This window comes from Python bivittatus, unplaced genomic scaffold (assembly GCF_059951505.1).
Source record: "Python bivittatus isolate LINGU-HERP-01145 unplaced genomic scaffold, Pbiv_v1 ctg000080_np1212, whole genome shotgun sequence".
Taxonomy (NCBI): Eukaryota; Metazoa; Chordata; class Lepidosauria; order Squamata; family Pythonidae; genus Python; species Python bivittatus.
Window position 1 is genome coordinate 51412096 of NW_028277035.1, and position 23891 is coordinate 51435986.

At 39.5% G+C, this 23891-nt stretch overlaps 2 protein-coding genes across 2 annotated transcripts in view; both read left to right on the plus strand.

Annotated features, from left to right (window-relative positions):
- Positions 1-3946: 3946 nt before the first annotated feature.
- STAB1 (stabilin 1) overlaps positions 3947-23891 on the plus strand; it is a 111304-nt gene continuing 91359 nt past the window's right edge. Inside the window, exons 1-9 of the mRNA XM_088134052.1 lie at positions 3947-4226; positions 8226-8359; positions 12358-12473; positions 12918-13003; positions 14810-14879; positions 16660-16755; positions 17403-17519; positions 21116-21312; positions 22852-22988. Of these exons, the coding sequence (XP_087990178.1) occupies positions 4146-4226; positions 8226-8359; positions 12358-12473; positions 12918-13003; positions 14810-14879; positions 16660-16755; positions 17403-17519; positions 21116-21312; positions 22852-22988 (1034 nt within the window). The 5' untranslated portion in view covers positions 3947-4145. The remainder of the gene's footprint in view (positions 4227-8225; positions 8360-12357; positions 12474-12917; positions 13004-14809; positions 14880-16659; positions 16756-17402; positions 17520-21115; positions 21313-22851; positions 22989-23891) is intronic.
- LOC148216699 (uncharacterized) lies at positions 10558-12264 on the plus strand. The gene is made up of 2 exons (XM_088133396.1): positions 10558-11163; positions 12208-12264. Exons 1-2 carry the CDS (start codon positions 10558-10560, stop codon positions 12262-12264), a joined length of 663 nt encoding a protein of 220 aa, XP_087989522.1.

Here is a 23891-nt window from a genome sequence, read left to right on the forward strand (position 1 = left end):
TGAAGCTAGAGAGTACCCCATAGAGGAGAAACAATAGTGAAAACTGGGCAGGTCCTACTTTTACCACTACGAGTTACTGCTAGTGAAGACAAAAGCTATTAACACTGAAAAGTGGGTTTTCTCTTGGATGGCTAAACATTTGGGGCAGCAGCACGAACACCATTCCTGTTACAGGAACATGGTAAGGAGGAATGCTGTGTTAGTCTACGGTAACAAAAAATCAGGAGGAGTCTAGTAGCACCTTTTCTGACCAATGCACTTTTATTAAAAAGCACCCGATGAAGTGAGCTGTGGTTTGGTGAGCTTAATAAAAAGCTGGAAAAGATGCTAGCAGATGCCTTCGGATTTCCTGTTATGTGGGTAAATTCCAATCTTGGCTTGTTTAATCTTTCTAGGCACCACTTCCTCTTAAGATCTTCCTCTGCTAAAGAACTGCAAGCTATTGCCACCCTATTTCTGAGGTCAGTTAAGGTGCATATAATCATGACAGAGGACCAGGACACCAAGTTAAACATCAGCCTGTGATGCTCCCTAAGGTCTGGTGTTGATGCTCCTTTGTGCTGGGCAACCCCGTGGCCCACAGCGGTCACCATCAGAGATCTTCTTCCAGTGGTTTTCTGTGAATCTTTCAGTAGTCTGCTGTCCAAAGTGGTTTGGTGTTTTTCTTTGGACAGATTTTCCTTCCTTTTCTAATGCAACAGTTCTGGCAAACTGGTCCACGTGCTGTACTGGAGTCAAGTGAAACACTCCTTTAGTCAGTGCAAAGGACACGCATGCTGTCTGTTTATCTTTTCTTACAGTAAAATGTACAATGTCATCTTTGTAAGATGAGGAAAGAGTCCTCAATTAAAATTATAGCAAAGGAGAACATATCTAATCTATCCTCCTGTTCATAGCTGCTGTTATAGCCCCTGGTTTGGGTTCTACTTTTTAGAGATATAAAAAGTGGCTTGTTTATTTTCATGAATCTTTAAATATTTGAATATAGATTGCCTTTTGCTCCCTACTTTACCTTACCTTACCTTACCTGAAAGCAGTTTATATTTAAAAATTACAGTTACAACTAAAAGCAATTAAACCAATTAATAAAAACATACATTAGAACATTTTATAAAATATAGTACCAAAATATAAAATAAAAGCAACAAGTTATACACTAAAACAGTAATGGAAAGTAAAAACAGAAATAAAATAGTTAAAAATCATGGATTGAAAAGTTATTAAAAGGTCTGGGTGAATATCTTTGCCTGAGGTCAGAAAGAGAATAAGGATGCCACCAAGCAGACCTCATTAGGATAGGCGCTTCAAAGCTGGAGAGCTTCCATTGAAAAGAAGAGCATTTGGGTGGCCATTGGCTGTATCTCATGATATCGCAAATATTACGTTAGGGTGTAAATAAGAAGATATGAGAAGAAGCATTCTTTCAGACATCATGGTTCCAGTCTAGAAAGGGCTTGCAGATTAAAGGCAGCACCTTGAAGTGGGAAACCAACTGATGTGTTCATGATGTGTTCATATTGCCCAGTTCCAGTTTGTACTCTTGAACCAGCATTCTGTACTAACTAAAGTTTCCAAACTCTCTTCAAGGGCAGCCCCACATATAGTAGTCTAAATGAGAAGCTATCAGGTGTGGATTACTCTAACTAGACATACACTATCCAAGCATGTAGCTTTATGTAAATACAGGCCTTTTTATTTCTCTCTGTTGACAATCACTTTCTTGATTTTGGAATGGTTCTCCATCTTTTCAAGGCTGGATTTTTTTATATCTAAAGAATTAGGTACACCTCCCACTTCTGCATTATTTATAAATTAATTTTATTTACTTATTGGACTTCAACCCTGCATTTCTATGTATATGATAATCAACCTGGCTTAAAGTCAAAAAGAATACAAAACAGATCAAACAACAATATAACTCAAACACAAAATGGTCCAGGTTGGTTATAGACATCCAGTAAGATCAGGGAGAGATAAAATTGTCACGGATCCCTTTATGAATACAACATCACCTGCGAAGACCCCAGAATCAAACCTTTTGAATGATGGCCCCCTCATGTTGCTTATGGATATTGGGACTTTCCCCTCTTTGCTGTGTTCCTGAAGAGCTATGAAAATATGGCTTTTTAGGAACCCTTTGGTGATGGCTGAGGATTATACTATCTTCCAAGGGTTGGGCATGATTGTTGTTATTCCATTGTTTTTAACTGTTTCTTTTTAATTCTTTTTTTCTTGCTATGGACTTGTTGGTAGCCTCTCAGAGTCATTCTGACTGCAGTGGCATATAAACTGGAGTAATAAATAAACCAAAATAATGATAAATTAAATTAACAATTAAAATTGGCCATTAAAAGCTTGAAGAGATATTCTTTTACAAGCCTCCTAAATGTTATTTTTGAAGCATTTTTATTTTTTGATATGTAGTTATGCAAATACTCCTATCTTTCTGGACACATTTATACATATTTATTATGTCATAGACAGGGATATCTTCAGGGTGTGAGTGTCAAAAAGTTAAGATGGCGGCCACAACTGTACAGTCAAAACCCCACCCCATGTTTACATGTGTCGCACATGTAATACTGTATACCTTTAAAAGGGATGGGGCTTCAATCATATGGTTGCAGCTTAATTTATCATTATTTTGGTTTAAAAAGCCATCTTGATTTTTTAGATCCACCCCTCACAGATGCCCTACTTTAGGTCTTCCACATTCTTTTCTTTATATGAATACAAGGCTCTCATCAGAATATTTATTACAAATATTGTAATATTTGTAACATGGGCCTTATCTGATGACCAAATGGATAATGTATTTTATTTGTTCATAAAGAGACAAACTGTTAACTGCTAAATAGGTTAGTTTGTGAATATACAGATATAAATGGAATGGCAGAGCTCTACGGTACTGATGTCAGAATATAAGCCATCCTGAGATCATAATTTACTGGATAAAAAGTCTGTACCCATTCCATTTCCAGAGTTCCATAATGATATAAATATGGAAAATCAAATCAATAAAAACAGGCAACCATGTTTTTCATTTTGATGGGCAGTGGACTCGGTGCTATAATTCTGCAATCACAACCTTTGGTTTCTAAAATCATTTGTTGAGTCTAACGCAGATTAAGCATTCATGTCTTTCTTGGGAAGAAGCTATGCAGATTTTTGGATCCTTGTGAGATTCACCATGTTCCTGGCCACGCAGTTTAAATTGCAGTGCATTCTCAGTTTGATGTAGTAATTGATCATTTCTAACTTCACAATTGAGCAATTCTTTATTCAGTGTAGCAATATTCTGATTTATCAAATATTCTGTGTTAATATCAGTTAACAACAGTTTGGAGATGGCTTGAGGATGCATCCAAGAACTGTAGCCACAACTTCTATTGGTCCAGATAATTTCAAGGTAGGGGAGGAGAAAGAGAAAGAGAAAGAGAAAGAGAAAGAGAAAGAGGGAAGGAAGGAGAGAAGAAAGGAGGGAAGGAATCAGTCTTGGGGGAATAACATAGTCATCACTAGTATGCCTTGAAAGTCAAGTACTTCACAGAAAGCTGGGTTAGTGAGATTTCCATAAGGATTATTCTTCATATCTAGAAATAACCAGGAAACCACTATGTTTAGTGAAAGCAGCATTTTCTCCACTTTTACATTTCATATTTTCATTGGTTTGCTGAAAAACTGCCAGTGAATTAAAATTTACCCTGATATCGCATAAATTTGCCACCTGGGTTGTTAACAAAATCTCATTCTCTGGGCAGCTTTGCCTCATTGTTAAATACACAATCTGACTTCCATTCCAATGAAAAATGAAGGGATTTCCTTCTGTCTGTTGCAACTGATAGAAGAGAGGAAACTTGTTAATGTTCCTATTTTGAGTAAACCATTGTTTTCCTTTCTCGGGATCATTTTCATACATACCTCCCTGCTTTTTCCTTTTAAATCTGCTGACAGTTCAGGCTTAGTCAAAATGCTGCTCCTTCTGAATAGTTAGGACTAAGAGATTTACATCATGCAAAGGCTTTTGCTCTGTTCTCATTTAACTTCACAGTTTCTTGGATCCCACTTTTAGTAGGCGGTGTTATCTTACATAAACTGTATACTTCACTTCCCTCCTTGAGCAAAGAGATCTCTTCTGCAAAAGCATGCCAAGGAAAATTCCTGGATTTCTCTTGTTCATCCTAGCAACATATGTGACTTTTCCAGCTGAAGGGCAGAAAAACCAGGTACGTTTTCTGTTCTCTGGGGATTGAAAGTTGCAGTCCGCTCTGCCATCTTAACTTGGAAATAAGCTCTGGTAAACTTGGGAAAATTAGCTTGCTTCTCAGTCAAAAGTCGTAGAATCCCTCGGCACATTAAAGGGACAGCAAGATATTTGAAAAAACAATGAGATGAAATTATTTCAACTTTGGAAAGCATTCAGATTCCCGCTTAACCAGACCTTAAGGCTCTGTCTGCCCTTGTATTAAGTATATGGTTTGGGAAAATATGTGTGTAAGACTGTAAAGTGGATGCAATTTAATGAATTAAACAATTAAGAACTTTCCATTAAAATTAGAAAAGTAAGCCAAGTAATTCAGCAATTCATTTAGCATAACCTAATTATTTTTAGTGTAAATGTTGATAAAAGCTGAATAATTTCCCCTTTTAATTATGCATATTTACACACTGATAAATGTATTGTTTAATTCAGGAGTGCAGTAGGGAGCCCTCTAATGTTCCTTTTCTGGCCCTTGAAGCCTCTCAGAGTGGGAAGGGTAAAAAATTGCTGTCCCTATTTTTTTTTATTATTATTATTATTATTATTATTATTATTATTATTATTATTTAATTTAACTTTATGTTTTGCATTTGGGGGGATTAGGGAAGCGAAGGGAAAAAATGCATGCCTTATGGCTTGCCAATGCTTAAGACATCATTTCACCATACCTTGACCCACCATTCCAAATAGACCCTGGTCCCACCCACTTTTGGTGCGTGACCTTGGCATGTTGTGGAAATTCTACAGTCTTTGAGCCGGTTGAACCTGTCTACCCATGGTTTGACCTAATTCAGGTTTGTGAGATATCTCTCTCCCTCCCCCTCCATATTGGAAATCTGATGATCCACCAAAGCCTGGTATAAAAGATGCAGACTTAGAATTGCTGGGAGTTGAATGCCATATACATTTAATAAATAATAATAATAATTATGATTATTGTTATTATTATTTAATACATTCCAATCTCCAGAATTTATTTTGAGTACCCAAATCAGTCCTTCCATGCATAATTTGCCATAGTGACCCAAGTATTCATAATTTCAACTACACAATTGTAGGAAAAGGGATATAATTTTATTCCTGATTGTAAACAACTGAGAATCAGAAGTCCATTGCTCTTCACTCAAGATCTGTAAGAAAATTCATATCTTGAAATAATGTTTATGAAAAAAGAATGGAGGAAAATGTGATTTAATATTTATTTATTTACTTACTTACTTAATTTGTATGCCGCCCATCTCTGTTAGGGTATACTCATAAGTAAAGGAATTTTAATGTGAGAATAACACAGATTGACAAAGCAAACCATGTAGCTGGAGCTACAGGGACATAAGCAGCATGGGTGGAACATATGCCTGCTGAGTGTTTCTGAGTGTTGTGGAGTATTGTTAGTTAGTAGGTAAGTTAGGTGTGTTGCTGGATATATAGGAATTACTTATTCGCCTGTAAGAATTAGCTTGTGTATATAATTGTACATAGTATAATATGTGGATTGTACAAAATCAGAGTCCAAGTTGTTTTCTTCCGGCACCACTCATAGCCTGGCATATAACACTAGTCTGACAATCTCCCCCTCTGGGCAGCTCACAATTAAAACCAAAAACCCATGAACAATTTAAAAATATCACAAAGATAATTAAAATTAATTAATCCATTAAAAAATCAAATTGGAAAACAAACCCTATACATAAATACTAAAAACATTCAAGATGCCAGGGACATCTTGAATGTTTTTAGTATTTATGTATAGGGTTTGTTTAATAATTGATCAAGACCCTAATAGAGTAAGCATTCTTTTCTTCGATGCCAAACAGTTACGAATGAATGCATGTATCTGTAGAGGAAGTCAGAGATGGGAGAGAAATATATAGAAAAATGCATTTGGCCTTTCTGAAAAAGAAACTGGGGCTATGAACCCATCCAGTTTGAAAGGAGAAAGATGATTTGGAGAAATATAGGTATGCGCAAAGCATTTGTCAGCCTCTTCTTAAAACAAAGACATCTTTCCTTGGGATCACACAGCTACAAAGTAGATGACGGTAAATGCCCTGTGAGTGCATAGATAATCCAAATCATCTTTTTCCTGGTGAATCTGAATTTCTGACAGCTCTGAAATAACTATGTTGAAACTGAGTTTATCCAAATTTGAAGAACTTGGAATAGGCTGAATTCCAGTAAACAAAAAAAATTCAATCTGTAGAATGATTCCGTCTCCACGTAAATGTACAGAAGAGGAAAATGAAATGGAAACTCCATAAATGTCTATTTAAACATTATATATTCCTAAACATGTTTTTATAATAATATGAATACTTAAAACACTGTATTAAGAGTGACTAAAGACAATTCTTTACTGACATACTGTTGCTAAGTACAAAGACTGCAAAAAGAGAAAGGGAATCACATTACTTTCTAGTGCTTAAACAAATAAGTTATTTTACACACAATAAATTCAAAATGTTGGGAATGTGTCAACAATAATCGTATAGTGGGTTCAGAGGCAGATTCTCTGAGGGCTGGGTACATTGATATTTGGCCAAGAGTCCAGAGAATTACTTCCAGAACTCGGATTTTGTCGTTTGTTGCCTGCAGTGATGAATCAACAATAGGGAGCAGATTATTGAAATGTTACCATTCACTGGATGGATTGCCTTCACAGTTAGAACATTGGGATAACAATTGGTCTAATCCAATAATGATTTGTATGCATGGTTTGGGTAGACAGTCTGTTTGGTTTCAATAGGTTCAAATGTTTGTGTTTATTTATTTATTTATTTTTATGTTATTGTCAAACTTGTATGCCGCCCATCTCCCCCAACGGGTGACTCTGGGCGGCTCACAATAATAAAAAAGGAAAAAAAACACAAGTCCCTCCAACAATGGGTATATCTCCAGTATATTGCATAACAAACAGAATAAAAATGTCTGCCAGAACCTTGTCCTTGTTGAAAAGTGCAAGATAGCAACGGGAATGGGGTGAGGGATCCAGCTCCCAGAGGAAGCTCAATTATATCAACTGCTGAGCTGGAGAGACTTCATCAGTTAGATGCTCCTCACATTCAAAGGAGTCATTCCATCACAGAGTTGCATTTGTCCCTGGATCAAGAACTGGGGCCCTCCACAATACCACTATGGTCAAATATGTAGAAGTGAGATATATAGAGTGAGATCCAATCTATTTTTCCTCAAAGAAACAACAGAGCACCAGAAAAGATAAATACCTCGCTCCAGCCTCTTATCTGCTCCCTCACTGCTTCCCTCCTCCAAATTCCCTAGACCCAACTCTGCATGCCTTTTTCCTTTTCTTCTAAAAAGTGCTTCAGGGCTCTCTTATCTACTTTTGAACAAAACCAAATCTCCCCAGCTGATGGTGTAGTTATCTGAGTGGAAGCAGATTCCTGTTCACGCTGGGTGCACCCTGTTCTCTGCAGCTGAAGTTATCAGGATCCCAGAGTATGTTAGTTATGGCCTTGCTCATAGGGTTAATAAAGCAGAGCCATTTGGGCTGCAGAACAGGGAAACAAAAGGCCCTTTTGGTTGTATTACAACATTGTTGGGGAAGTGCTGCTCACCAAAGTTAAAGTGCTTGCATCAAGGCATCTTTTCTGTGCATGTTGCAGGAAAACCAAAACCAGTAATTCATTAGCATGGGTTGATTTGCTTCCAGAGTCTTTGGGACATGTTGCATACTACAGCTCCCATATTCCTCAGCTGGCCTGAGAAATGGAGCTGGGGGAGTTGGAGTTGGGGGAGTCCAACCCATCAGACAACGTTGGGTCAAGGAAGGCTGGCAGGCATTAGATATGGATTGATCAGGGCTATTTCCAAATGTCTGTCACTTGCCTTTGCGCCTAAGCTAAGAAATTAAAGAGGTTTGAAAACACGTTGACTCTGTTTGTTACCTTTTTATCGAGATATGGAATTGTGCACTTCATATAAGAATAATTTTCTTCCCTCTTTCCAGCTAAAATCGATGCGATGTGACCAGAAGCTCATATTTAGGAAGTATACTCCTTGCACTACCTGCAAACTTTTTCTTGGGAGGGTGGACTGCCCAGATGGATGGGAAAGAGTAACCCTCAAGCCAGAGAAATGCAGGTGAGAGCTGCTCTTCTCTATTTCACGGTGTCTATTATATTTTAGAGCAGGGGTTCCTAAACCTTTTGCTGCCACACCTCCCTTTAGTGTAATCTTAATGTACCCACCTCCCCTAAAAATCCAAACATCAAAATGAACACGTCAGCTTAAAACTAGTATTTTGGGAAATGTGGATTTATTGTAGCAATGTACAACTAAAAAGTTCTTTGCACCTCCCCTGGACTCTATCCACCCCTCTCCAGGGCAGGTGTACCTCACAGTTTGGGAAACTCTGCTTTAGAGTGTAGTTTCTGACTGGTTATTGTAATTACTTTAATTCTAGTGGACTAGACTGGGAAGTTGAAACACAAAACCTCTTCCAAACTAGTTCCATATTGTTGCAAGACAAGGATATGGAAGGTTTTCTTTTCAATATGGATGCATTTAGGTGTGGGGCTTTGATCACATAGTTGTGGCTGCCCTCTTGAGTTTTTTGACCCCACTCCCCCCTGCAGATACCCCTGGAGGCATCCATGAAGTCACCAGGAGCAGAGCCTGAATCAAAGGACGCTTTACTTACTTGTAAAGCCATAGGGGTGGTTTACACCTACTGGGAAAAATAAAGTGGTGTGCTTGGGGATTTTATGGGCACTAAGTAAAACCCATGCTTCCTCCCCATCTCGGAATAACTCAGTCCTTGCTCACTGGGATGCTGAAACTCTAGGCTGAAACCCTTGCAGTATCTACATCATCTTGCTACATACCCATCATAAATATCTTGTTTGTTTATTAGTTATTCATTTACTTACTTTAATCCTACTCTTAGCTGACAGGTACTTCCATAACTCAATAAAAAAGTGCAGAAAATTCATCCCTAAAACAAAGGAAAACCACCTTTGAGTCAAATTCAACTCCTGGTGACTTTAGCGACATGTTCATGTGGTTCCTCTGGAACAGTACTGTATTTTTGATTTCCCAGTCTACTTCTACAGCCCTGGTATTTCTACATCCAAGTATTAACCAGGTCTGGCCTTGCTTAACTTCAGGTTCCATAAAGAACAGAACAGCTAGGCTATTTTCTCATAAACCTTTAATTTTTAGCCTAATTAACATTCTTGCTTTTTTATTGTATGTTAATTTCCTAAGATAACAGTTGCATTTTATTATGTTCTATTCCTCACTTCTACATTGAAATTAAGCTCCAGAATACCCTCCATTCTTAACATGTTGATGCCAACCCATTTACAATCAAACTTACTTCACTTATCTAACTTTTTAAAACCAAAACTACATAGCTTCTCATTGATATTGAAGTTGCTATACCTAATTCATAGAAGCAGGGCTGAAGTTCCAGGGCTTAAATTATCTTTGTTCTTGTCTTAGATTTTTAATATCTGTGGTGGAAATAATTTTATTTCCTCTATGATTTTTAATTATTCTCAAACTTATCTTTTAAACTGAGCTTCTTGTAGGTTATGCAGGTTAGCTCTTTTCAGTTGTAACTTGGATAGTGATATGTTAACTTTCTATGTTAGCTTCTCCCAATCTGGAAAGCCTCCCAGAATTTCCCAGCCACCAGGGCAATTGTTGAGAATCCTGGCAGTTGAAATTCACACATCTAGAGGAAACTCAGGTTGGAGAATGCTGTCATACTGCTAAACAGCTGGTAAACTGATAGCCACTGGCAATATATAGAATGGAAAGATTGATAGATCTTACAGTTTTACTGTATGAATGGAAGAAGGTTTTCTTGGCAGAAGAGCAGAAAGATCATCCTATGCATGCAACTTAGTTGTACATGGAAGCATCTTCTGTTCATGGACCAAAAGCTTTGGATCAAGGCTGTCAGATATGTTTGCACAATGCTTTAAGCCTAATATTATTAGCTGGACCCTTTTCAGTCAGGATTCAGGCCAGGATATGGGACTGAGACGGCATTGATTGTGCTCTTAGATAACGTCTGCTGGGAGTGGGATGGGGGAAGTCCTTCCATCCTTGCTCTTCTTGACCTCTCGGTGGCCTTTGATACCATTGATCATGGTATCCTTCTGGACTGGCTTTGGGAGTTGAGGGTGGGCGGCACTGTGTTGTGCTGGTTCTCTTCCTTCCTCCAGGGTTGGTTTCAGTCAGTGTTGGTAGGAGGGGAGAGGTCAGTCCACAGCAGCTACTGTGTGGGGTGCCACAGCTCGGCACTCTCGCCCTTCTTATTTAACATCCACATGAGGCCACTGGGTGAGGTGATCCAACAGTTTGGGGTGAGGTATAATCAGTATGCCGATGATACCCATCTTTATATCTCCTCCCCAGGCTGTCTGAGTGGTGCTGTGGATGTCCTATGTCAGTGCCTGGAGACTGTAGGGGCCTGGATGGGGTGCAATGGGCTCAACCCAAGCAAGATTGAGTGGCTCTGGGTGTTTGGGCCTCCCAGTACCAAGGTTTTTCCATCTTTGGTTATGGATGGCGTGGCACTGCCCAAGAAGGACCTGGTGGACAATCTGGGGATCCTCTTGGACTCATGGCTCCTGCTGGAAGAGCTGGTGGCAGCTGTGGCTAAGAAGGCCTTTGCACACTTTCGGATTGTGTGCCAGTTGCACCCATTCCTGGACCAGGAGGCTCTATTCACTGTCACTCATGCCCTCATGACCTCCCGTTGGGACTATTGCAATGCGCTCTACATGGGGCTGTCCTTGAAGAGCTTTCGGAAGCTTCAGCTGGTACAGAATGCAGCTGCCCAGGTTGTAAATAGTGTCGGCTACTCGGCACATGTAACACCACTGCTTTGGGAGCTGCATTGGTTGCTGGTGTGTTTCCAGGTGCAGTTCAAGGTACTGGTTGTCACCTTTAAAGCCCTTCATGGCTTGGGACTGGATTACCTTAGGGACCATCTTTTCCCAGTTGTTTCTACCTGTCCAATCCGGTCCCGCAGGATAGGCATGCCCTGGGTCCCGTCAGCCAAGGAATGTCAGTTGGCAGGGACCAGGAGACGTGCCTTTTCTGCTCGGGTGCCTGCCCTCTGGAACATCCTCCCTCCTGAGATTAGGATGGCCCCGACCCTTTTGGCTTTTTGGAAGGCCTTGAAGACCTGGCTTTGTGCCCGGGCCTGGGGCCCTGAGTGTGCAAAGGGCCCCATTTCATGGTTGTGTTGACACCAATGGTTTTTTTAAGATCTCTTGGCTGTATTTATATTTAATTTTCTGTATTATTTTAAATGTTTGATCGTTTTTATTATTGTTAGCTGCCCAGAGTCACTGGCCTGAGATGGGTGGCTATATAAATTGAATGAATGAATGAATGAATGAATGAATGAATGAATGAATGAATGAATAAATAAAAAAAAATGCTTAATGGTGACTATGCCCTGCTATGGTGTGCTCGTGTCTGCTGGCTCCCTTTTTAAGCCATGAATGGTGCAGCCACAGGGGAGAGCCAGTGGGAGTGAGCAGAGCCAAGCAGTTGCATTTGCTATGCTAAGCTATACAAAAGCTTAGGGTTAGGGTTAGGGTTAAGATTAGTTGTTTTTTGTTTAATTATTCAGTTAGACTCTCCCTTCCTAAATCTATTATTCTTTGCACTCTGTTCCTGTGCTCTGGATTTTTGCTCTTCTTCTATCTAACATTCTTTCAGGTTTTTGGCAAATACTTTTTATGCTTTTTATACCTACTTACATGCACATTTGTGTGCACCTACATATACAGACCCATACACATATCTATACAGACAACTGAGAGCAACGAATAAAGGAACAGAGGTCAACAATTCTATACCACTGAATCTTGGCAATCAAATTTTGTGATCAAGATCAGCCAAAAATCTTTCAATTTGTCAAAAGCATTGTCAAATGACAGTATATTTCTAGTTTTACCTTCAAGGCTGATGATGGTGACAGGAAACATTTCCAGGTCAGACTTGGCTTTTCTGTGCTGTAGGTGTTGTTTGGAATAGATTACTGTGCCTTTTGGTCACGTGTCTGATAATAGTTTTTGTGTGTGTGCATGTGTGTGTTTGTTCTCCTATTTCAGATATACAGTGGACCTGGCTGAGAATACTCTGTCTATCTTGGGGTGCACTATCATGTGCAAGAAGGAAGTAGAAGAGAAAAAGTGCTGCCCTGGATTCTGGGGTACCGAATGCTATGGTAGGTCTTTGGATATAGGACACATATCAGGTAGTCAGGGACTCCGAGGCTTACAAGAGGGTTTGGGAATCATATCTTGCTTGACGAGCTTTTGGAGGCCGTCTATACTCAAGCCATGGAGCCTCTTCAAAATCAATAAGGAATAAGGATTCAAACATTAGGCCCTATGAGAGGCAGGCAGCATCAGCATGTTTAGTACTCAAACAAGTATCCCTTCTCTTCTTTTGCATACCATTCTGGATGGGCCAGATTTCAGGAAGCCTCCCCATTACCCTGGATGGCCAAAAGGAACAAAATTAAACCTTGGTGTTTACAAGAATGGAGCTTTCTCCACAAGGCCATTAAACTAAGAAGAAATTGGTGCACATTGTTCATAACAGAAGTGTGAGAGGACATAATTTAAAAATAAAATCTAAATATGTATGACTCCTCCTCCTCTTCTAGAATGCCCGGGTGGATCTGAAAACATATGCAACCAGCATGGAACCTGTTTGGATGGCATTCAGAACAACGGAACCTGCATTTGTGATGTAAGACTGGGTTTACTTTCCCCAAGAAAATATTACCGGCAATAGGCTAGCCAGTTTATAGCCAAGAACATCCTTCTGGTGCATTGCAGGATGCATAGGATGACTTTCTCCCACATTACTAGTTAAAGGAGGAGTGAGATTTACATTTGGAGGAGGAAGTTTGTCCTAGAACTAAAAAATGTCACCCCTCTCTAAAGGAAATCCAGCTGCTAAAGGAAATTTCATGGAGAGCAAGAGTCTCCGAATGTTTATGCCAACCAGCTCTTATATTTTGTTCTGATATTAAGGTATATTTTAAATGTAGTAGGAGCTCCTTGCATGAGGGTGAATTTTTGTAGAAAAGTCTGGGATAAACAAATCTATGTAAGCTAGATATCATTTAATAGTTACTCCTCTTGGAAGGTTTATGGTGCTTAGTAAATGAAGTTCTGAATGGAGCTCTTAATGTGTGATCAGCAAGACCAAGAGAAAGACATGTTCTGAAATAACAAATACAATAGAAGGGAATATCTGTAGCTCAGGACTGAGCTGGGGTGTCCTTGGTGTTCTCTGAGCTGGTTGTTTGCTTGCAGATGTTTCATCACTCAGATAGGTAACATCAGCAGTGCTGGTGAGTGTGGGGTTTGCTGCATGTTTATGGATAGTAGCTTGCCCTGCCAGTAATCAGGGAACCACTAAGGAGGACATCACACTCCCACCAAAATTGACACCAAGAACTCTAAATAACAAATACAATTTATGTGCTGTTTTGTGCACACGATTAACTTCTAATTTGCTTCCTAATCATTACAATCACATAAAAAGAGGAAATATTTTATTAAATAAGCATTTATTTATTTATTTATTTATTTATTACAATAGTATGTGTACTGTTAAAGGATCCTGCACCCTATAAACTAAAGTATAAAGTAGAGGCTGGCAATGCAGTGCCTGCAGATCAACAGAGCACCTTCTAGACCTCAAAAGCTGCTCCTAGTCCCCCCCCCTTATTTTTAATGAATTTTGCATAAGATTTTGCTCTTTTACCAAAGCTTTTGTGTATTATTTAGCAACTAGGTGCAAGGGGCAACTACTGATATTATGTCCAAATAGGATAATCTATTACATCTCTGAGTTCCCTTTATTGAACAGATGGGTTTGTAATTCAACCAGCTTCTCTTGATTACAAATAGAAAGATGAATTGAGGATGGAGCATGTGAGGGCTTAGGAAGTTGATTCAGTTCCATCTCGCTTATCCAGGTGTACACCCTATTCTGGAATAATGATTAAGTGAAACATTTTAACTGCTTGTTTTATGATTTAAATTGCCTTAAGGTAATTGATCCTCCTTTCTTCTAACTATGGTCTGTTACCAATTTTTTTTTTTAAGCCTATTGCTTATAGTGCCTTCTTGGAAAAACAAAGAAGGAAATTTAATCTCAATGCTACCAAGGATGCAAATTGATGATACTGTGTGAGGATAGATTCTTTGCATACTGTTCATTATAGAGCAGAAGTAAACCATTGGTGGCCCTCCAGATGTTACTGAAGTACCGCTTCCAGCAACTCTAGCTAGCAAGATTAATGAGAAGTCTGCAGGGAGTTGTAGTTCTGCAGCCCTTGGAAGGGCACAGGTTCCTCAGTCCTGTTGATAGGCAGCCCAATATAACTTTTGTCCTTCCTTCCTTCCTTCCTTCCTTCCTTCCTTCCTTCCTTCCTTCCTTCCTTCCTTCCTTCCTTCCTTCCTTCCTTCCTTCCTTCCTGAGGTGTCTCCTAAGGGACACAGAAATGCTATTATAAAATGTTGATCTCCTTGATTCCTTTAGGCAAATTATGGTGGCTACGCATGCCAAGACTGCAAAGATGAAGTTCATTTCGGCCCTGACTGTCAATCTGGTAAGCTTTTCAAACCCAGGGTTTCACTGAAATGAAGCAAGTTAATGGCTAGTAGTCAACTAAAGGAGAATTTGAGTGGGCTGCGGGGCAAATCATGGACATACAATAATAGCAACGAGCACTATAAACCTCTGGAGGGGTGGACAACCGGTTAAAATGTTCTGGGGCAGGCACCTGATGGATCTGGATGGGTTTCTGAATGCATTTGGAAATTTCCTACCTTATCTATCTATGATATCACTGAAGTCCTTCCTGATCTGTAGAGCATAGTGATAGCTCAGAGTTGTTGACTCTATAGCTCCTAGGTGTCCTTCCCAGCAGCAGAGCTCTACCAGCACCTTGGTTTATGAGCTAACTGAGAATGATGAAGTGGATAGGTAAAAGATTGAAGCAGCCAGCTGTACCACTCCAGACTTCTAACTCCAAGGAAACCATGAATATTCTTGAACACTTCCTACTGTCAATATTGGGCTAGATCAGATAGAACAGGCTGAAATTAATTCCAGGCAAGACAGAGGTGCTGTTGGTAAAGAAAAAGCTGAACTCTCAATTGATTGATTATGATTGATTGATTGATTGATTGATTGATTGATTATGTGCCATCAAGTTGTTGACTCTTAGCAACCACAGTTTTTTTTCTCCATGACAATCTGTCCCTAATCTGGTCTTTCAGGTCTTTTAATGGTACACTCATCACTGAGTCCATCCATCTTGTTGCTGGTCATCCTCTTCTTCTATTTTCTTCCACCCTTCCCAGCATTATACATATAGATCTTTGCAAAATATGATAATTTCAGCCTTGTCAAACAGCAACACTTGCAAACAGTCTGGAAATTGCAATTGGTGTGAAATGCAGCAGCCAGGCTGCTGACTGGGACAAAATATACAGTTAATATGAAGCTTGTACACCAGATTGCCTACTGGGCATAGTTTATGAGCTAGTATTGACCTTTAAAGATCTAAATGCCATAAGACCTAATTATCATTCCAGTAGAAGAGAATATGTGTAGTTCAGGGTTGAACTGTGGAATCCATGGTGCTTTCTGAGCTTGGTTGTTTGCTTGCAGGCATTTCATTACCCAACTAGATGTTACCTAGTTGGGTAATGAAACATCTGCAAGCAAACAACCAAGTTCAGAGAGTACCAAGGACTCCACAGCCTAATTATTGGCCAGACCACCTCTTCTGCTATGAACCTGCCCAGTTATGTAGATCACCAGCAGAGGCCCTACTGTCAGAATGCTGACTGTCAGGCATAGAAAAAAGGGCTATGAACTGCACTCCTAAAGGAGATGTGCTTCACTCTCATTCTCCCAGTATTTACAAAGATGGCAAAACCACACCTTTTGCCAAGTTTTTCACTGTTAACTATACTAATAGCTGGTTTTAATTTTGATTTTAATAGTATTAATTTTGTTATATTTTATACTTTGTATTTTTTTATTGTTGTAAGGTGCCTTGAGTGTTGGAATAAATAGAAAGGTGGGGAATACATTCAATAATTAATCAGTAAAATAATAATGTGTTTATTTATTCAGTCATTCTTTATATACCTTTATTTTGGGAGCTCAAGATAGTATACACAAGGATTTCCCCTAATTTTATCTCCCTAACCATAATCACTTGAAAAACACAGATCCAAGTGACCCAAAGGTAGTCAATGAACTTTGTGGGAAAGTCTTCCTGCTCCCAGCACAACATTCTAAGTGCTACATTAATTATTGCAACATGCTTGATAAGACCCTAAGTGTGCATTGCTTGCTCCTCTTCTCTCGCATAGTATGTGAGTGTCAGCATGGATTCTGCAACCACGGTCCCTCTGGAGATGGAAAGTGTACCTGCTATGCTGGCTATACTGGCCCCAAATGTGACCAAGGTGTGTACATGAGTGTGCATCTTTTGCATTTCTTTTTTTTTCAGATCTCACCAAAATGATGTTTAGGAATAACTAGCATAGCTTGGGCATCATCTGGGACAATCTGTAGATTTTTTGCTAGATAATACAGTAAATAACATGTTAAAGCATGGGAATAAACCTTTAACAGGTGTTCAGAGCAGTCTGAGCCCTACACCGCATTTGGTTTCTGGGGTGATAACAAATAAGAGAGGAGAGGAGATCTAAAACACTCTGTTGTTCCCCCTGTACACATGCACACTCATAACACACACACATACACACACACACCACCTTCTGCTTGCTGTCTATGAGTCAGAGGGATTACTTCTGCAAATTAAAGCAGCAGAGTGGCAGAATTATTACATGCTATTCTGATTGTGCGTAAAATACGTACAAGTAAAATACTTTGAATTGAATTCCTAAACCTGGGGAGTCTATTTTAAAATGGACAAGCTATCAACACGGAACACAAAATATAGTTGCAGTTCTCTATAGAAGGTGCATGGAAGTGATTGGAATCCTGTGAATAATTCCTCAGCTTTCAACTATCTGTAGCTATGGAGCTAAAAGATACTTTCATGTTCTTTAGAGGCTACATTTCAAATAAACCTGTTTTGTGATTCCAGAACTTCACAGCTGCGGTGATGTAATCTGTGACGCCAACTCCATCTGTGTGGTAAAGGATGGGAAGGCTGAGTGTGAATGTATTCCAGGCTACAGGAAAACTGGGATTAAATGTCTAGGTGAGAGGAAACCTTGAGCATTTACGTACCATGTTAGAATGCTTCAAAGCATTCTACATGTGTTTTTTTTATAATCCTTGTAAGCAGAATTCATACAAGTGAGACCTACAAGAAAATATTGTTCACTTGTTCCAGTCAGTAAACTATGACTTCTTCCAGAGCATTCTAATCCAGTCTTTCTTAACAGTGTTGAACCAGAACTTCAGTCACTGTCAATCAGCATACTAAGGCATGATGGAACTTGTAGTTCAAGATACCTGGAAGAAACCAGACTGGATAAATTGCTCTATATCATCCTCACTGCCAACTGATCGTTCATTTCTCCAACAACATTCAGCATTCCACAACCACCAAGTGGTTCCTTCCCAAATGTTATTTTGTGCTTCTATGAAACTTCGGCTTTGCCTCAGCCTGTTGATGCTCCTCCTTGTGTGGGTGGGATTGTTCTGGATTAAATAGCACTTCAACCACCTCTGATTGTTGGAAATAGAAAGAAAAGGGCTATTTTAGACTAACCTCTAGATGGGAGGTTAGTCTTCTAGACTAGCAATTTATAGTGTCTCCTTGCCATTGCTATAGCAATAAAACATCAATGTAGTTTATAAGATCTATCACACATGGAGAGTACCCCCTCTCTACCACCTCACACCACCTCCCCTAAAAAGCACCACTTCCTTTAGAGATGGGGCTTTGTCTTGCATGTCCGTTTTCTCACTGGGGAGACTGGCTCTCTGCCACACACCGTACCTCCAGCCTGCAGACTGCAACTGCAGCAGCTGAGAGGATCAGAAGGTTGTTTTACCTTCTATTGCAGCTGGCTTCTGAACTTGAAGATCAGGTTATTGCTACAGTTGTGGCTAGGTAAACTGTAACTCCCTGTTCTGGAAGTCCTTTAAGCACAAAGAATGTACAGTAGCTGGCCTAAAGACACAAAGCTGCCTAAAGAATTCATAGTGGGCCCAAAATGTGATTTAGAAATAGTTCACACCACAGTTTATTAACTAGGACAAATGGGCTAATTTTTCAGGAGTCCTCAGAAGGTACTTGAGCCTCTCAGGCACAGCCAACTCAGAGAGACATTTTTCAATCCAAGGTATATTTCATCAATGCTGCATTTATTTTTCTACCCTACAAAATAAAAGGGATTTGAGCAATTTGTGTTGTAATAGCTGCCACAAGGCTATGGCCAGCTATGGAATATCTGCCATGGGGAGGCCAGGCCCCAAATCTCATAATGTCCTCCACTCCTTTTGTCATTTGGTGAAAGCATTAGATCCTTTAGCTGCCTCTGGCAGAAGAACAGAAGACAGAAATAACATTCAAAATTATCTTGATTTATTAGATAACTGAACTAAAAATAAGAGACAGAATGAGAGAGATCCAGAAGGAAAGCTCTTCCCTGAGGAAGAAAATGCATAGGTATAGATTCTGGGTACTTGGTTTGGTAATAGTCGAGAGAGGTGAGAAGGCTTTGGGAATTGTAGTTTCTCACAAGCTGACTCTGAATCAGCAGGATTAGGTGGAAGCTCCCTGCCCTAGACAGCCTTCAGTCAGAGGTGCTTCTGTTTGGATTTCAGAACTGATCAGGAAATTGACATGATGCACTAAATGTCCCCTTCCAGTTCTCTGATTCTCTGATTGAAATATAGTAGACATTTTATAACAATTAAACCTGGTCAGTCAACAGTGTATAAGCAGAAAAATATGCATGATTCCACAACCCCGGTATTCGTGTATTCCTATTATCTCTGAAATTAATTGGGTGTCTACATTTGGAACTGATTCAACTATCTTCAGGGCATCCATATGTAGAATAGATTATCGTACTCTAATCTGCAAGTTACTAAGGTAGGCTGTCCTTTGCTAGGAAGAGCCATAACAGGAGACCAACTCAACTAATAAAAGCCCCTTTGCTCTAGACTCCTTTGGCTTTCAAACTCCAGTAAAACTACGCGATACAGAAGGGCTCCACAATCAATGGCAGTGCAACTATAATGAGACCTAAGACAATCAAAGAAGAGTTCAACCACTCTGTCTTCTGCTAAAGCTTGCCCACCTTGCCCCAAAAATCACTTTCAAAACCAGATCAATAAAAAACCAGAATTGGTTTTTTGGTGAATTTGGGAATTGGTGAATTTGATTTCATTTAATTTTGTTATTATAAGACTTTATTCCTGTTTCCCCAAAGGTTCTTTTCTCATATCCTTCCTGCCTCTTTCCCTTCTGATTGAGGATGATGATCAAAATAAATATATTAGTGATCCAGCCTTTGTCTTTTGTGAACCTCATGGGATAGAGTTTGTTTATTCTTTCAAAGGAAAGGGCCCAATGCCTGAAAACTTCACTCAGCTGTTTATAGACATATGAGAAGGAAGGAATAGCCAAAGTCAACAAGAGGCTGTGTGTGATAAAGTCGAGCAGAGTCAGAGGAAAGGCCACAGGATTTGGTCAAAGGCAGGCAACCAACAATTCTTGTGTATTTCTCTGGATAGTCATCCTTTTGTCCATAAAAAATAACTTAGAGCCCCTTCAGAGTGTAGTGTTATGTGAACACATTAGTAAAATAAAACCAAGTCTCCCTTGAGTAGAGCTGAGCTTCTGGTAACTATATGGCCATATAATGGGTTGCCACTGCATTCTTCCTAGTAAGAATTTTTGACTTCCCATTTTATTTTGCAGACCTGAGATAGTTGTCTGTCATCCAAGTACTAACAAATGGCTTGGGGCCTGGATATCTGCAGGACGGCCTTCTCCCAGGAACATCTGCTCACCTTATAAGCCTGTGTAGGACAGGCTCATTCTGGATCCCTTCCCTCAGGGATTGTCATTTGCAGGGACACCGGGAGTGTGCCTTTGCAGCTGCAGGCCCCCTTCTCTGGAATAGCTTGTCCCCAGATTTCAGAATGACTTCTTCCCTCCTAGCTTCCGGAAAGTCCATTAAAATATAGCCATAGGGGCCAGAATGCTATGACTTCTTCCCCTAGTGAGGCATGGCGTTTCAATTGCTGGTCACTTGAGAGTGATAGTCCTGTTTTTTTCATTTTCTTTAATATTTATTTTTCCTATCAGTTTGGCCTATGTTATGATTTCTATTTTATTCTTGATTTTGTTTTTACTGTATTCTGAATATACAAAGATAGGGGATAAGGTGCTACTCAGAGTCAGGCTCAATTGGAGCAGTTTATAAGATTGCAAATAAATAAATGACCAACCAGGTCCAATATAGCTTGGCTTTTTTGAGATCAGCCAGAATTGGCTAGGTACTCCCACCTGTTCTGAAGAAAGACTTAATTCGGGTCAGTGGTTTTAATGCAGACCTAACTCAAGCTCACAATGTTTAAAAGAAGTAAATGCATGATGAAGGAAATTGATTGGATATTACAGGCAGTGGCTTTGCTTCCATGTTTGAGCACTATGGTCTTTGGGTGTTCTGGAGAATCATATAATCAGGGTTGGGGAATTGCTTATGGCTTAGGAATTAGTTATTCTTTCTCTGACTGGTACGGGCTTGATTCCTCAGATGCAGAACCTACTGCCATTGAAAGTTGGCTTTTGGAGATCATAGCTCTTAATATTCCCATTTACTTTATTTTCAGCCCAGGATCCCTGTAGTTCTTCTCCATGTTCCTCACCTGCTGTTTGCAAGACTGTTGGGGTAACCAAATATCAATGCGCTTGTGCAGAAGGATACCAAGGAAATGGGAGAGTGTGTCAACCCATAAACCCCTGCCTTGACAATAATGGAGGCTGCCCTATAAATACCACCAACTGTTTTGTGCAGGGTCCAGGAAAGGTAATGGTGCCTTGAGTGGAATTAAATACATACATACATATTGGGTCATATACTGTCCATATAAATGGAATTATTATGGTATACCTTTTAAATGTATGCTGTTTTCCAGATAATACAGAAGTTTATTTTTAAAAAGATGGAAGATAAAATCTCTCTTCCAGCAAGCTTGTAAATGCTGAAACATTTATCACCCACCACGAAAGCAGTGCTTGGATTCAGTCAATCTCAAATTATCTCATTTCATTTTGGCAGAAAATTGCAACTACCCCATTTATGTGCCTTTATCGTTATTATGGATATATTTTCTAGCATAGATCTGTCTGCCAAAAGAGCATCATAAGCTCTTGTCTGAAAATGTTAATTCACATTGACTTATTTTAGACTACCCAAAGTTTTACTAGGAAGTAAATCTCATTGCATTCAGTGGAATTTTAATCCTTAATAAATTTGCTTTAAATGGCATCTTGATTTGTTTCAAGGTTTGAAATTAATCATCAGGAGTATAAATTATCATCATGTAAGTTGATCACTTACATAATCTTAACCCAACTTACTCCCCAATCTTACCCCAGCTTATACCCTCCAGATGTGCTAGGATTGCTAGCACCAGAATTTTCAAGCAGTTATAATCTTAAAACATCAAGGAGGTCACCAAGTTGGGGAAGAATGACCCAGAATCTTCCATTTCCAACTTTCTCTTGTTGAAATGCTTTTATCAGATATTAAATGAATGAATTGGACATCAGTCAATTCAGTCATAGCATTTTTCCCCAATCCAGTCAAATGATGCTAACATTTCTAATGTTGTTACTTTTAAATTAAAAGAAAAACAAAAACCTGGCAATACAGCAGCCAGCTGGACAAAGGTTAATTAATTTTACTCTAGATCACTGACAGTGACATTTAGTACTCCGCAGCTTTCCTCAAAACATGCTTAGGTAATGACAATGAATTTCCAAGTTATGCTCAAACAGAAGAGTAAAATATTAAAATGGAAGTTTCTCCAGTTCATGTGGAGGCCAGCAGTGATGGGGAAATCTTTTCAGCCATCATCTGGGAAGTGGGATCTGCGTATCAGCAGTTTCCTGTTGGCATGTACTCCATCCAGAGATTCTGACATACCCATTCAGCATGGATTCATTATGAGGAGTAGAGAACGATAGCATGCCCCTTTGCCCATTCACAGGCACACCTTCAGTACATCATCTTCAAATTGAAACAGAAACAGTTTTGTTCACAAGATGAGATATTGACATGACATGAAGGGCATAAAGCTTGGAGCTCCTTCATTGCTCAACTGATTTGCACTGGTCAACAGAAAAGCAGAAGGGGAACTCTTTAGCCACCTTGTGCCATATCGGACAGCACAGTTAAATCATCTCTGCCCTCTATCCCTTCTCAAAGACCAAAAGATCTTGGGTAACCAGGCAGAGATTCTCAACTGATGATGCATGATTTCTAAAAGCACACAAATACAAGGATGAGATTTGCTAAAGGAGCCTGTGAAATCGTTGACCAGTCTCCTTTCTATTTCCATAGTCATATTGCCTGTGCAAACCACGACTGTCAATAGGAGTGGAAGGGGGAAATGATTGCAGACCCATCAGAAGATGCCCAAATTATTATTGTCATATAAGTGCACAAAAGTGTGAAGTAACCCCTGATGGGACTTTCAAGTAAGTAATTCAGAAACCCAGCATGAATTCAATATAGAAGCTATTCTGGATCTCTATTGCTTGTTGTAATGCTAAATTCAGAAGAAAGCCTGCAACTGAAGTACCTGTTTTACATGTTTTCTATTTATCTTAGATCTTCAAAAAAGAGATGAAGGACTTTAATTCCAAGTTAACTGTACTTCCTGATACATGTATTTGTTTTCTGTTAAGTATTTGATCCCATTTTTTAAAAAGCTCAGATCAGACAGGATAGGTAGCATGAGTTCCATGATCACAATTATCATCTACATCTGTGTTTCCTTCCTCCCAGTTTCCTGTCCAGAGGAGATAATTACTGTTGGGTGAGATATAATTTATAGCAAATAAGTGGCGCGGAAGGAAACTCTTAACTTGCTTCTTTCCCCATTATTGCATGTCTGATCATATTAAACTTACGGTAGACAAATTCTAATGCTGCATGTATTTTGAGCCATCATAAACTGTTAATAACCCATTAAGTAAGGCCAAGAGACTCTGACATTCCAAAGTGAATGTCAGAGCAGAAGTAGGGAATAAAATAAATTACTATATTGGAAAACCAAAAATAGAAGGGGGTAATTTTTGAACCCCCTTCATGGATCACTGCCTTGTCGTGGCAAAGGGGCTTGCGTAACTCAGTGAAGCCATGAGCTATACCGTGCAGGGCCACCCAAGACGGACAGGTCATGACAGAGAGTTCTGACAAAATGTGGTCCACTGGAGAAGGAAATGGTAACCCACTCCAGTATCCTTGCCAAGAAAACCCCATGGACAATGTTAGAAGGCTAAAAGATATGATGCCGGAAGATGAGCCCCTCAGGTCAGAAGGTGTCCAATATGCTACTGGGGAAGAGTGGAGGGCATTTCCAAGTAGCTCCAGAAAGA

Bases quoted from the DNA above. Each gene is read 5' to 3' on its own strand.
- LOC148216699 (XM_088133396.1), top strand. From the start codon at position 10,558: ATGAGGCCACTGGGTGAGGTGATCCAACAGTTTGGGGTGAGGTATAAT. The intron at 11,164-12,207 runs GTACTGGTTGTC...TTTACCTTCAAG, and splicing joins GTTTCCAGGTGCAGTTCAAG to GCTGATGATGGTGACAGGAA.